Genomic DNA, 13188 nt, shown 5'->3' with positions numbered 1-13188 from the left:
GGCGCAGGGCCGGTGTCCTCCCGCCCAGGGCCCCGCACTCACCTTGAAGGCGACGGGCAGCGTCTTGTTACAGCGCCAGTGCGAGGGCAGCACGGAGCAGAGGAAGTTGGGGCTGTCGGTGCGCACGAGTTCGCCCGCGTGGTCCGCCAGCACGTCCACCATCGAGCGCACCTCGGGTCGGGCGCGCCCGCCGGGCCCCACGGCCGCCTGCGCGCCCAGCGCGCCGCTGTTCTCGCCCATCTTGCCGCCGCCGCCGCCGCCGCAGGGGAAGGCCGTGGAGGGAGGTGTGAAGCGGCGGCTGGTGCTCGGGTCTACAGGAATACGCATAACAGCGGCCGTCAGGGCACCGGGCGGGCGGCGGCGGCGCGGCTCCCCCGGGGGTGGCTGGCGCGGGCGCCTCCTCGGCAGCAGCTGCCGCGAGAATCGGGAAAGCAGAAGCAGCCGGGCCGAGGCCTCAGGGCGCAGGGGGCGGCGCCCGGGGACGCCTCCCCTGGGCCAGCCAGCCGCGAGGCCTCGCTGCCCCGACGGCCGCGCAGCCTGTCCGCTAGTCCCGCATTCTGGGCGAGCGGCCCGCGTGTGGCCGCCCTCGCGGCGATCCCGGTTGCCTTGAGCGCGGCGGGGCCCGCGCGGGCTGTGCAGCCACCGCCGCCGCCGCCGCCTCCCGCCCCCGCAGCCCGCTAGCGGCCTCCCCACCGACTCCGCAGCCGCAGCCCCAGAGCAAATCCTCGAGAATCAAGTGGCGGTGCCGAAACCGCCCGCGAGGGGTTAGTACCCCGGGGCCCGAGGGGGCGGGGCCGGCCCGAGCGACGTGTCGTGCAGCCAATCGGAGCCCCCATCGCGGGCACCTCGGCAGCGCTCGCGGGGGAGGAACGGGGACCGCAGAAGGCCGCCCAACGGGGAGGGGCGGAAGGCTCCGCCCCGCCGAGGACGCCCGGGGTTGGGGGGCCCCCAGCGCGACGACCCGGGGCTCCTTGAGAGTTCTGAGGAGCCGGAGCCGAGGCTAAGAATTTGTTTAAAACGTCTAGTCCCTACAGAGGCTCATTTGCCGCCGCCTCCTGACCCGGGGGCTGCAGCTGCTCTTCTGTCGCCCTTCCCGGCCGCCCGCAGCCAGGCCTCCCCACTCCAGCTGCTTTCGGCCTGTGAAGCTTGCACTCTCAGCTGGGGGCCGTGGGGGCCTCAAGGCCGGTGACATCCAGCGGGGAGCTGCCCCAAAGTGGCTTCTCACTGCCCCTACCTGTCCCGCAAATTATTTTGACCCAAGAACCTCCACCGCATACGAGATTACGCGCGAGCCAGAGGACTCTGCAGCTCCCAGCTCTGCGCGACTTTTCTCCCGGCCCCGGTGGCCCTGGTGCCAACCTGGGGACAGAGGGAAGGGTGTCCCTTATGCGCCCTCATCGGCTTGGGGGCGAGTAACCCCATTTCTCTCCGCTCTCCCCTCAAAATAACTTTCAGCATCGCGCAGGCCTGTGTCGTTCTTCGTTGTGGCGGCCTGAGGGTCTTCGAAAAACGCGGTGGGGCCTGAAAAACGCGAGTGTTTACTCCCGCCCCCCGCCGACCCCGCGCGCATGTAAACACTGTCCTGCATCGTGGAAGAGGACGCGAGTCCCTGGTGAGAGGAAAACTGTGCAGATAACGCAGGAATGGCTGCAAAGCTAAGGGCCCCTTCTTCCAAAGGAGGGAATTTTCATCCACCATGTGGATGCAAACTGGCTCCCGCGGGTCCACGCCCACCTCTGCCCGGGCGGTGCGCTTGGGCCACGCGGGCAGGGACCAAAGACAGCTCTGCCGAGGCACTGCTCGCCGGCCCTGGGTCCTCGCTCCCACTCCTGGCCGCGTGGCCCAACCATTCCCCGGCGGCAAGCAGGCAAACAATCCCTTTCCCGCCTCCTAGGCCGGGCGAGCGGGCGTAGGGACAGGCTACATCGAGGAGGGGAACTGGAAAGATCAAGCCGCCATGCACACTGGATTATCGCCACAGATGCACTCCCTGGAGTCTGGGGAACGAACGCGTGCAGAGCCTCCCCGCCGTTTTGCAGATCGGGTTGGATATTCGTTGTTTCCGGCACTCGACAGGTGCAAAACGACCGATTCCAAGCCTTGGGAGCAAAGAAGCATAGGATCTGAAGGTGGCTGCAAGATCTCGCCCTGGATCTGACCCCGGCCCATCGCGTGCCATTTCGTCGTTACCAAACGAAATCAAGCCCTGCGTCCGCTCCAGGGTGGACCGGCTCTGGCCCAACCTCGACCACCTGGAGAGCTGATCCCCACCCCTGTCGGAGCCTCACATCAGTCCCTCGGGCCATTTAGAGAACAGGGACGACGAAGGTCCATCACTGGACCTTTTTATAGAGCCTACATGTCGGAGTTGCAGATCGCCGGGGCTCAGGCCCGCTCGCTCACGTGAGCACAGACACTAGCCGCAGAACTAGAGGAAAGTGAGGAATCGGGACCTTGGCGCATCCAACCTCTGGGAGCTTCCTGCCAGGTAGGGCCCGGGGCCAGGGAGGACGGGCGACGCCGCACTGCCCTGGAGCGGCCAGGACCCGCTGCCTCTGAGGTTCGTAAATCCGGTTTGTCGAATGGTTTTGGTTTGCAGCCATGCCCTTCCTTGTCTCTCCGCCTGATTTCTCCCTCTCATCCTACGGCTGGTTTACAAATGGGTTTCCTGAGAATAGGACTCCTGTGGATCTTGGCACCTGGCATAGGACCCGTCATGGCTCCAGCCCTAAGGAAGGCGCTCGCTGCCAGTGGGCGCCAGAACCAGGGAACCTGGGTTGTAGACGTCGGAGGTCGCCGGGGCCGCCGGGGGAGGAGCAGTTCCGAGATCCACCGCTAGTTGACGCCTGCACTCTGCCAGCCGCGGAGATGCCCCGACAGGCTCTGCGCACAGATGTGCGCCAGCTGCGGTCCCGCGTTCAGGCGCTGCCGGCCGCCTCCTGCAAGCTGCCCCTTCTGGACAGACCTCCCGCCCTATTCCTCACTATCTGTGCGCTACGTATCGGACAAACCAGTGGCCTTGTGGTAGACCAGAGGCTGCCCTCTCCGCCCCCAATGGACAAGGACGCTCTCTGCCTTCGCGTCTCGGACACCGGAGGGCTCCTGCGCCCTCCGACCCGCTGCAGAACGTTCCCTCTGGCAGAAACGCACAGTACTTTCCTGTCCTGTTCCGGAGCGCCGGGGCTGAGGGGCGCTCACAGAGGAACAGACCAGCTCTTGCCCAATTTCAACCTCAGGCAAACCTGCTTTGTCCCCACCCCAGACTGACAGACCTAGGGTCGCACCTCTCTCTCTCCTTCTCTTCCCACCCCCTCTCTCCCCGTTTTTCGAAGGACAGTTACAGTTGGAAAGCTCCCAGTCCCCAAGCTGGGACACCCAGTTACCCTGTCCCTTCCCCATCTTATGTGGACAGTCATCTCCTCTCCTTCTTCTCTGGGACCGATGGACAAACAGCCCACCTAAGGGAACGCCAAGTTGTCCACAGCAGGGGGAGGAAGCCAGGAGGTCTGGACCTACCTTGGCCCAGAGCTGGGTAAACACGGACACAACCTGGAGCCTGCAGAGTCTGGGTTCTGGGAGCCACTCCTCCCGCCAAGTGTCCTCCACCCCTGGAAGGGGATCCATGGGGTCAGAATGACCCTGTGTCGGGCACCCTCCTCCTGCTGCAGGAGAAGGTGTAGGAGCGCGCTCCTAGCGCACTCCCGGTAGTGAGGTGCCTGCACGTCTCTCCCCTCCCACCAGAGAGAGCGCTTCTGAGGGCAGGTCTGATTCCTAGGGAGTCCCAGTGCTTGGGGAGGGGTGAGGACCCCCCAGCCGTGCCAGATAGTGGACGTATATGCTCTGGAAAACCTAAGAGGTCCATTGGCTGTGGAAGGAGCTTTGGTCTGAGGTTCCACTGCCTGAGTTCTTCCACCACCTACTGTGATCTAGGGAAAATTGCTTAAAACCTCTCTGAGCTTCATCTGTTTCATCTGTATAGTGGGGGTAATAACAGTGGCCTCCTCATAGAATTGTGTGTAAAGTGCTTAGCACAGGCCTGGCACATAGGTGGTGCTCCATCCATTCTAGCTGGCACTGTTGTTTATACTAAAAAAATAAGTCCTGATCACCCCTTGTCCGGGACCTTTGGCAAGTCCCTTCCCCTCTCTGGGCCTCACGTTTCCCATTTGTGAAATACCCAGTTCCCAAATTCAAAGCTTCCCCAGACTCGGAACCTAGTCCTTGGCAATCCTGTCCCCCTTGGTTCTCCTGGGGGCGGCCTGGGGGAGCTAAGGAATGTCCAGCCAGAGACAGCTTGCAGGAGGGTTTTCCAGCAACCATCACAGGGCTGCCGGTGCCTGGACCTTGAGGACTCACCTTCCCCTGGGCTCTCAGACCCTCACTCTGGAAACCCACTCGCCTCACCCCCTTGCTCCCCACAGACACTTTCCCAAGTAGAAACTGACCTCAGCCAGCACTGTCAGCCCTCACGCCCTCCCCAGGAGGCGGCTGTTCCCTTTATCCTGAGTCTCATGGGAGCCCCAGTCCAGAGAATAGACAGAGGACAGTCATGCAGAAGCTGATGGTTTCTCCCAGCCCGACCTGCACACCCACTCCAGAGAGACCCATGGTGAAAGCTGTTTGTTTCCTAGTGCCCTGGAACCCAAGGTGGAACATTCCTGTCCCTCACTGAGCCTCAGTTTCCTCTTCTGTGAATGGAGGTCATTCTAATCGCTCCATTTCACAATCTGGCGGGGAGGGGCATTGTGTTTCACCATATGAAAAATACCATCAATTGTTCCATGTGAAAGAAAAAGAAAGAGAATGCTGCTGTTTAAACTAGGACTTGTCTGCATCCTTATTTCAGATATATATTTATACATATGTAAGTTTTATTATATATGCTACCTATATATCATATATTAAAACATACATATATAATTAGTGAGAAAGGGTCATGAAAAACAGTAATACGGTTGAGGGGTTGCTGCCTCCGGAGTTGGGAGCCTTCACCCCCGAGAATCCATCTCTGAGGCTGTCCCTCCTGGGCAGCCTCTCAGGAAGGCTCCTGCTGATGGGGCTGGAGGAGGAAGACAAGTGGCTTCTCAAATTGCAGGGTTTTTTTTTTTTTTTTTTTCTCTTTTGGAAAGGGCCAGACTCTGAGGGGCGGGAGAGGGAGCTGGGGAGAGCATGGTGAGTAGGACACAGCTACAGCCTCTGCCGTGAACTGGCTGTAACTTTTGCCCAGGGTCTGCACCTCTCTGAGCCTTGGTCCCCTGGACGATAAAGTAGGAAGAGAAGTAACAGCCATGTTGGCTGAGGTGTTATCACGTCCAGGCACTGTGTTTGGGCTTTAAGTGCGTCTTTCGATCCTCATGTGTACATGGTAGGTGTTACGCCCATTTAAATGAAAAGAAACATGGCTCGAGGTTTTCTGGGCTAAGGAGGACAAGCACCAGATTAAAAGCTCAATCTGACTCAAAATTCGGGGAGGAGGCACCTCAAATGGTTATATACGTTCCTCCTCCCTCCTCCCACCAGTGGTTAAATGAAGAAATGGGAAGAGCCCAGTGTACAGATATTGAAAGAGCTCAGTACGGTTAGCTGTGATGATGGTAGGGGAGCTAGAGGCAATACAATTTGTTAAACAACGGTGGACTTGGAAATCAGCAGACCCTTCAGACTCCGGGAAGCGGGTGCAGGGGTTGTCCGCTCCCACAGCCTGCTCTCTTTTCACCTCGGAACCGACTCTCCTGGGAGGAGGCTGACTCAGCTGTAGTCCCCAGTATACAGATAGGAACACTGAGGTCCAGAACGGGGAGAGACTTGACCTGAGTCACCAAAGAAGAAGGGAGACTTGGACGGAGCTCCTGCAAGGCCAGGGGGCAGCACCACAGCCGGGCGGCCTGACTTCCGCCCACCCTGCTGGAGCCCGCAGACGGAGCCGCGAGCCAGGGCTGCAGGGCATCCCTCCAGCGCCCCCTCCCGGCCAGGTGCGACCCATCGCTCCAGGGGAAGTGCCCCGTCTGGCTGCAGGCCTCACTTTCACCAACCTTCTAGGCTTTGGGCCGGCTCCCCGCAGTACCCCAGATGACTTTCACTGTGACCCCGGGTTGGAGCCTCAGGAGGTGCCGGCTCCCCTCTTGTCCCTGCAGCCGCGGAGCCCCCCACTCCCACTCCCACCCTGCTGTAGCTCCCCTGGGAGAGGGTGCCCAGTTTTGGGAATGCGAGAGGGAGGACGAAGGATAGAGGGGTGGTCTCAGCACAAGTGTGGCCAGGGGAGGGGAGGCGGCCCCAGCAGTAGCCAGGGAAGTGGATTCTGGTTTGGCTCCCACCACTGGGTCTGGCCTTCCTACCACCCTCACCGTTCCTCACTTTGGTCATCTATAAAACGGAAATAATTCTGGCGGAGCGCTGTGGTCTATGACTAACAATTGCCCTAATTGCTTGGACTCCTGCTGTGTGCTGGGAGTGCTACCCCAATTACCACTAACCCTCATGAGGCTTCCGCAGGGTAGAGATTTTGTTTTCTCCACTTTACAGGTGGGAAAATTGAGGCTCAGAGAGTAAAGAGCTTCTTCCCTTTGGGCCTCAGAACCTGAGAGGTTCAAACAAGAAAGTCTCGAGGGCTCTTCTTCTTTTTTTTTTTTTTTTTTTTGCGGGATCGTAGTTCCCCCACCAGGGATTGAACCTGGGGCCACAGCTGAGTCCTAGCCACTGGACCACCAGGGAAGTCCCTTGAGGGCCCTTCTTTTAACATGACTCCTTGACACAGAGCAGGGCTCTGTCTCTGCTCTGCTGGCTGGTCACAGTGCATCCATCCACAACTGAGTGGGTGCCAAGCTCCTTGCTGGCAGAGCCGTCAAATCAGAGGACTCCTCTGCTGGGGGGCAGGGAAGAGCAGGAGAATGGGGAGAGGGGCCTGGGTATCCTGGAGCCCAAGGGGGCTTCAGGGAAGGGCGTGGCCTTTCCCCAGGCCCTGGACGGAGCTGTCCGCTCTGGCAGTTAAGGAAAGGGCTCTTCTGAGTGGCTGTTGCCTCTTGCATCCCCTATAGTAGAGGAAAGACAGGAGGGCTTTCAGGTTCAAAATGCCTCCAAACCTTAATCAGGTGGCAAGAATAGGAGTCCAAGAGATTGGTAGTCCAAAAACCAATGTTCGAATAGGGTTGGAACCACAGGGTTAGAACGCTAAGCTTTATTAATCATTACTGACAACAGTTAAAGTTCATCTAACCTCACAGTATTTTTATGGGAGAGGTACAGTTATCACCCCCATTTTATAGGTGAGAAAACCGAAGACAGAGAGGTTAAGTAATTTGCCCAAGGACACACAGCTGGGAAACTGTGGAGCTAGGATTCCAAACAGGCAGCGTGGCCCCGGAGCCCACGTTCCTGACCACCACACTCTTGTTCTCATGGACCAGAATCAGTTGCTTGAAGTTACAGTCATGGACTAGAACTAGAATCCTGGCATGAGAACTGTGGGCAGGATTCAGAATTTTATAATGTCAGACTCCACAGGGCTCTGAGGTATCATATCCAAATCTCCTATTTATCGAATGGTGGAACCAAGGCCGAGGGAGGGGAAGGGTCTCACTCAAGGTCGCAGCTTTGGCCAGGGGCAGAGTCTGGAACCCCCTCTCACCGCCTCCCACTGACTGTGCTCCAGGGTGCCTTTCTCTCCATGCCACCTCCCCCCATGCCTGCCCACCCAGTGCCTCCAGGGCCCAGCCAGTCCCATTAGGGATTTTCCATCGCCCCAAATAGGTCCTAATGACTATCAGTCCTTGTGAAGCCTTAATTAATCTCAGAGGCCGATGGCTCTGAGGAGACTGGGGGCTTTGGCCTTACGCAGATGAAGATTACGGCTCCATTTCATGTGGTAGTAGAGGAACGCCTCAGACATTCCTGACAGCAATAAAAGCCACATGGCTTTCCAGCGTCGCCCTTGGAAAAGAAAAAAAGCGCAGCCCTTTGCGGAAAGAAATCAACTATGTGCTGTATGCATGGCATGAGATAAAAACGGGGCAGAATGAGGTGGAGAACAGTTGGTCTTTTATGTGGCCTCCAATGGCCACCGAGAGTGGCAGGGCCCAGCGGTCGTGATCCCAGCTGCAACCCCGGGGGAGAGGGGTAGCCCTCCGCACGGTGGTAGAAGCCACAGTGGCAGGGCCTCAGTCCCTCAACCTGAACTGAGTTTGAGCCGCCCCAGATGTCCCACAGGCAGGGCCATCTTCCTGGGCCCGTGACCCATGCAGTCGCACAAAAGGGCCTTGCAATTGGATTCATGCTCTGCCGTCACTGCCTTGACATGCTTAATACTTTTTGAAGAAGGGGCATGCATTTTCATTTTACACCAGGCCCCTCAAATGATATGACTGGTCCTGCCCACAGGTCACCCCATCAGCCCATTGCCTCATGTCTCCTGGCCCCTTCCATGGGCCCAGGCCTGGGGAGAGTGTTTTGTGAGCAGCTATATTGTCTGAGGTGAACTTTAAAGCAACCTCGTGAATTGGGCAGATGTGGAAACTGAGGCTCAAAGAGGCTTCCATGCGGCAAGGAAGCCTAGATTTGGAGTCAGGTCCTTCTCCCACTCCCCATTCTAAACCACTCCCCATTCTGCAGTCTTTCATGTTCGTCATGCCCAGTGGGGATGGTGATGCCCACGGTCAGGCTTTTTTATTTCCAAATAACAGAAGGGATAATTGAGGCCTGACAAGTGAAGGTACTCATGGTCATACCCAGTCAGTGGGAAATGGGTCCCTCGGTCCTGGACTGGGCAACAGTGGACCTGGGCCCGGACCCACAGGGCTGAGGGGGAGGGGTGTCCCAGTTTTATAGTTGTTTGTTGCACTTGTACATTTTTAACTCTTCTGTGTCGGTCATTGCCTTGAGTCTGGCCTTGGATGTAGAGGGAGTCCTGGCCCCCCTCCCCCACTCTCCGTCCTAAACATCTAGAAGTCCTTCTTTGTGACTTCACTCTTTCATGCTCCAGTTTTCCTCTGCTACCCTCATTGGCTGGGGAAGCAGCTGTGCCTTATACCTTGATAAACTCAAAGGGCTTCCAATCCTCTATGAATCATAGAAAGTTGGGGCTGAATGGAGCCTAAAGGTGGTCATGACTTATGACCTGGCTGCTGGCCCCTGGGGAGCCATCCCCTTATTCCTTGCTGGGTAACCTCACGCAAGCCCCTTCCCTCTCTGGGCCTCAGACATCCCATCAGGGAGAGAAATGTATTAGCCCACACTTGATCCCCAGGAGGACTGTCCATCTTCAATGTTCTAGCATTCCATGTTAATCTATGACTGGGGAAACTGAGGCCCAGGCAAGGTCATAGACTTGCTCAAGGTCACACAGGATGCTCACTGGCAGCCGGACCCAACTCTGAGGCTCCTGCCTGATAACCTAGCTTTTCTCTGCACAAACCTTTGGAGGGACCAACTCTGGTCTTGTCCTCCACAGGTCACCATGGCCTGTCAGGCATCTTAAGTGCCCAGGTCTGGAAGCCTCAGCTAAGGGTCCTCTTTAGGAAAAAATGTGCCTGGTGATGGTAATGTCCTTTTTTTCCCACTCACGTTTAGGTTGTGTCATTGTTTCCATAATAAAGGCCTCTATTCCAGGTGTTATAATTTGGCTAGAAAATGGGAAGGAAGGGTCAAACTCTAGGACCCAAGGGGCAGGTGAGGGATAGAGCGCTGGAAAGCCAGGAGAAGAAAGATCTTACTGGACCCAAGGCACACAGGGTACGTGTGCACACACACACACACACACCCCTCTTCTCATGGGCACACTCACACGCAACACACAGGCTCATGCGCACACTCTCACACACACTCACTCGCAGCTCACACTCACACATCTATGTGGACAAGTCCTCATGGAGGCCAACACTGCTACGTCACAGCCACACATGTAAACAGTTAAGTGTATGTGTGTGCAAAGACGCTCACAAGGAGACACATCTGTCTGTGTCAACACTCACAGACCCATTAATGTAGGCGCAGATAGGCCTCCATAGGCACACGTCAAGTGCGTGTAGACACAGACCATCCTGTGGACAGAGCTACATGCAAGCTTTGAGGCAGGTGTGGAGTGAGGGCTTAGAGCTTGAGTTTGTTCTCTAGCTCAGCTCTGGGAGGAGTTGAACCCTGGCTGTGGGAGTTTCTGCTTCTTCTTAGTTCAGGGGCGTTGACTCTCTAGGTGGTTTGTGAGCCCAGGGCTTTCAGACGCTTGCCCAGTATCTGACTGTTAACCTCCTTCCCTCCCAAATGCTCCATGGACGTGAAGGGAGCCTGCCCTCTTGGTCCAGAAAAAGGTGGCTGTTATATGAGGGTTGCAGGGAGGGTCCCTGAGGCAGACTGGGCTGGAGGGCAGAGCATGAGCCTGGGGCCCCAAAGCCCTGGGAGGCCCCGGACATGACACATCACCTTCCTGAGCTTCAGCCACCTCACCTGTAAAACGGGGCAATTACTGCTTCTCAAAGGGTGTCGTGAAGGGGCTTCCGGCTCACATGGGAGCTCAGAGACAGCAGCTGCCACAGCCTGGCCACTCCTGCAGGGTGCGTCACCCTGAGCCCCCTCATTTAGGGCCTAGGTGACACCCCCAGGGACCTCAGCCCGGGGAAGAGTATTGAAGCCATGTCATTTGATGAACTGTTAAAGCAACTGGGAACTTTGTCCTGGGGAAGAGCAAGCCTGGGGCTGAGAGCTCTGCTTTCAGATCTCTGAAGAGCCCATGTGTGGCAGGGGACCATACGAGTGCTGGGGATGGAACTATGGCCAGTGGCTTTTGGGCTCCATATGAGGAAAAGAAGCAGAGACAGAATGAGACATTCCTCTAGAGGTAGAGAGCTCCCCGTCATGGGAGGTATTCAAGTTGAGGCCAGGATATTGTAGAGGGAATTTAAATGTTGGATGGGGCTGGAGGCTGGACCAGGTACCAGTGTCTAGCCTAGGTTTGGCTCATAGTAAACATTTATTGAACAAATGATAGAGTGAAACCAAAGTTCCATTTGTGACCTGACAGTCTGTGATGCAGGGTCTACCAGCTCTGAGTTCTCACCCTGGCATCTTTACCTGCTAGTGTGTGACCTTGGGCCTCCTCAAGCCTCAGTCTCCTCATCTGTAAAATGGGGAGAATTGACCACCTTCCATGATCTTCCCTCCAAATAAATTTTAGTAGTTCAATAGCTCACATCTTTTATTGCTGCCTTTCAGTTCATTCCAAAATGACTGCTCTTATAAATAGAAAATGACACTGAAGGCAGAAAGCATACAGACAAGCAAGATGATGGTCAACACAGGAGAGTGGATCCCCTGCCCCGCCGTGGCAGGGACAGGGAGAAGGAGGGATGTGACTGGGAAGGGGACACTGGTGGGAGCCCTAAGGTCCACTTAGTGGGTTTTTTTTTTTAACATCTTTACTGGAGTATAATTGCTTCACAGTGTTGTGTTAGTTTCTGCAGTACAACAAAGCGAATCAGCCATATGCATACATATATCCCCATATCCCCTCCCTCTTGTGTCTCCCTCCCACCCTCCCTGTCCCACCCCTCTAGGTGGTCGCAAAGCACCGAGCTGATCTCCCTGTGGCACGCAGCTGCTTCCCACTAGCTGTCTGTTTTACATTTGGCAGTGTATATATGTCAATACTGTCCTCTCACTTCGTCCCAGCTTACCCTTACCCCTCCCTGTGCCCTCAAGTCCATTCTCTACATCTGTGTCTTTGTTCCTGTCCTGCCCCTAGGTTCATCAGAACCATTTATTTTTAGATTCCATATATATGTGTTAGCATACGGTATTTGTTTTTCTCTATCTGACTTACTTCACTCTGTATGACAGACTCTAGGTCCATCCACCTTACTTAGTGGGGTTTTTTAAAAGCTAGGTAGTGGGTTTATGGATGTCTGTTTTATTATTATCATTTAAACAATATTTATATACACTCCCTATTACTATATTTTACAATAAAATATTTTAGGAGAAAAGCAAAAGGTAAAAAAGCCCTCCCTCCCCGAAAAAGCCCTCCCTCCCCGAAACCTCTGAAAAAATGATTGACAAAAATGCTGAAATTTGCATAGAGTTGCAAAACTGCCCATGGGGCATCAAAGTTGGAGAGTGTGTATTCTTGGCCAAATCACTGTTTCAACCAGATTGTCCTGTCCACCAGCTCACTCAGCTGAACCATCTGGTGGCCTTGAAGCCATCCTCACCATGGCAGCCCCCCATGTGGAGCATTTTGGGGTACTCAGCCCCTGCTGAGCATGCTCCCTACTGAGCTCCTTAAATCTTACCAACAGCTTTCTAGGTACATGTCATGGGGCCTGCTTTACAGACGAGGGACTGAAGTTCATTGAGTGAGTCTCCTGGACCCAGCTAGGAAGGGGCAGAGCTGGGATTTGAATCAAGATCTTTTGATGCTGAAATTGTGCCCTGCTGTATGCAGCAACCCCACCCCAGGGGCCAGGCCCTTCAATATAATAACTAATGATATCCACACTTCACATGTATTATTTCATTTATCCTCACAGCCACCTTATGTGTTAAGTACCCTTATTATTAGTTCCATTATAGCACTAGGAAAACTGAGGCACAGAAAGGTTAATAAGTTGCCCCGGTTCACACCTCAGATGAATGTCAGAGGTGAGCTTTGAACCTAGGCAGCCTGTGCTGCCCTGCCAGGCCCATGGGGAGCACAGACGCCATGGACACAAGACAGAGCTGTGGCCTGGGGTCCACAGATGACCCCCAGGAACCAAAGGCCAGCAGGAATGGATGGCTGGGGTTGGGACATGCAGCAGGGAGATCTGCTCCCAGAGTGACACCAGCCCTATGCAATGAGCTGTGTCCGTCCCTCTTCGCCTAGCGGGCCTGTGGCCCTTGGGGAGGTGCTGAGGATGTGGGCAGAACCAAACAGAGGCTAGAGCAAGCTGGGTCACAGGCTCAGACACTGGGCACTCTTTGTCATTTGCTGTTGGCATGAGTTTGTCCCTGGCAAGAAGGTGATGTTCATCACCTGTGCATCTCTGGGTGCCCCTGAGTGACTTCTGGAATGGGATCATAAAGTGTGCTCAGACCCTGGGTGGGGGCTGCACCCTCTTACTGCCCCATCTCTGAACCTCAGTCAGATCAGGGGTGGGCTTGATGCTCTGAAAGTCCTTAGCTCACAGAGGCCTGGTCCCATCCTAGGAGCGCAGGGGGAAATGTTCC

The 13188-nt window shown here is 55.8% G+C and overlaps 1 protein-coding gene across 1 annotated transcript in view; it reads right to left on the bottom strand.

Annotated features, from left to right (window-relative positions):
• The window catches only part of RUNX3 (RUNX family transcription factor 3), a 60152-nt gene that overhangs the window by 26246 nt on the left and 20718 nt on the right, over positions 1 to 13188 (bottom strand). Inside the window, exon 2 of the mRNA XM_030874236.2 lies at positions 43 to 311. Within this exon, the coding sequence (XP_030730096.1) occupies positions 43 to 311 (269 nt within the window). The remainder of the gene's footprint in view (positions 1 to 42; positions 312 to 13188) is intronic.

Source organism: Globicephala melas, chromosome 1 (genome assembly GCF_963455315.2).
Source record: "Globicephala melas chromosome 1, mGloMel1.2, whole genome shotgun sequence".
Classification (NCBI taxonomy): Eukaryota; Metazoa; Chordata; class Mammalia; order Artiodactyla; family Delphinidae; genus Globicephala; species Globicephala melas.
Note: the sequence above shows the minus strand (reverse complement) of the source record. Positions and strands in the feature narration are given on the sequence as shown.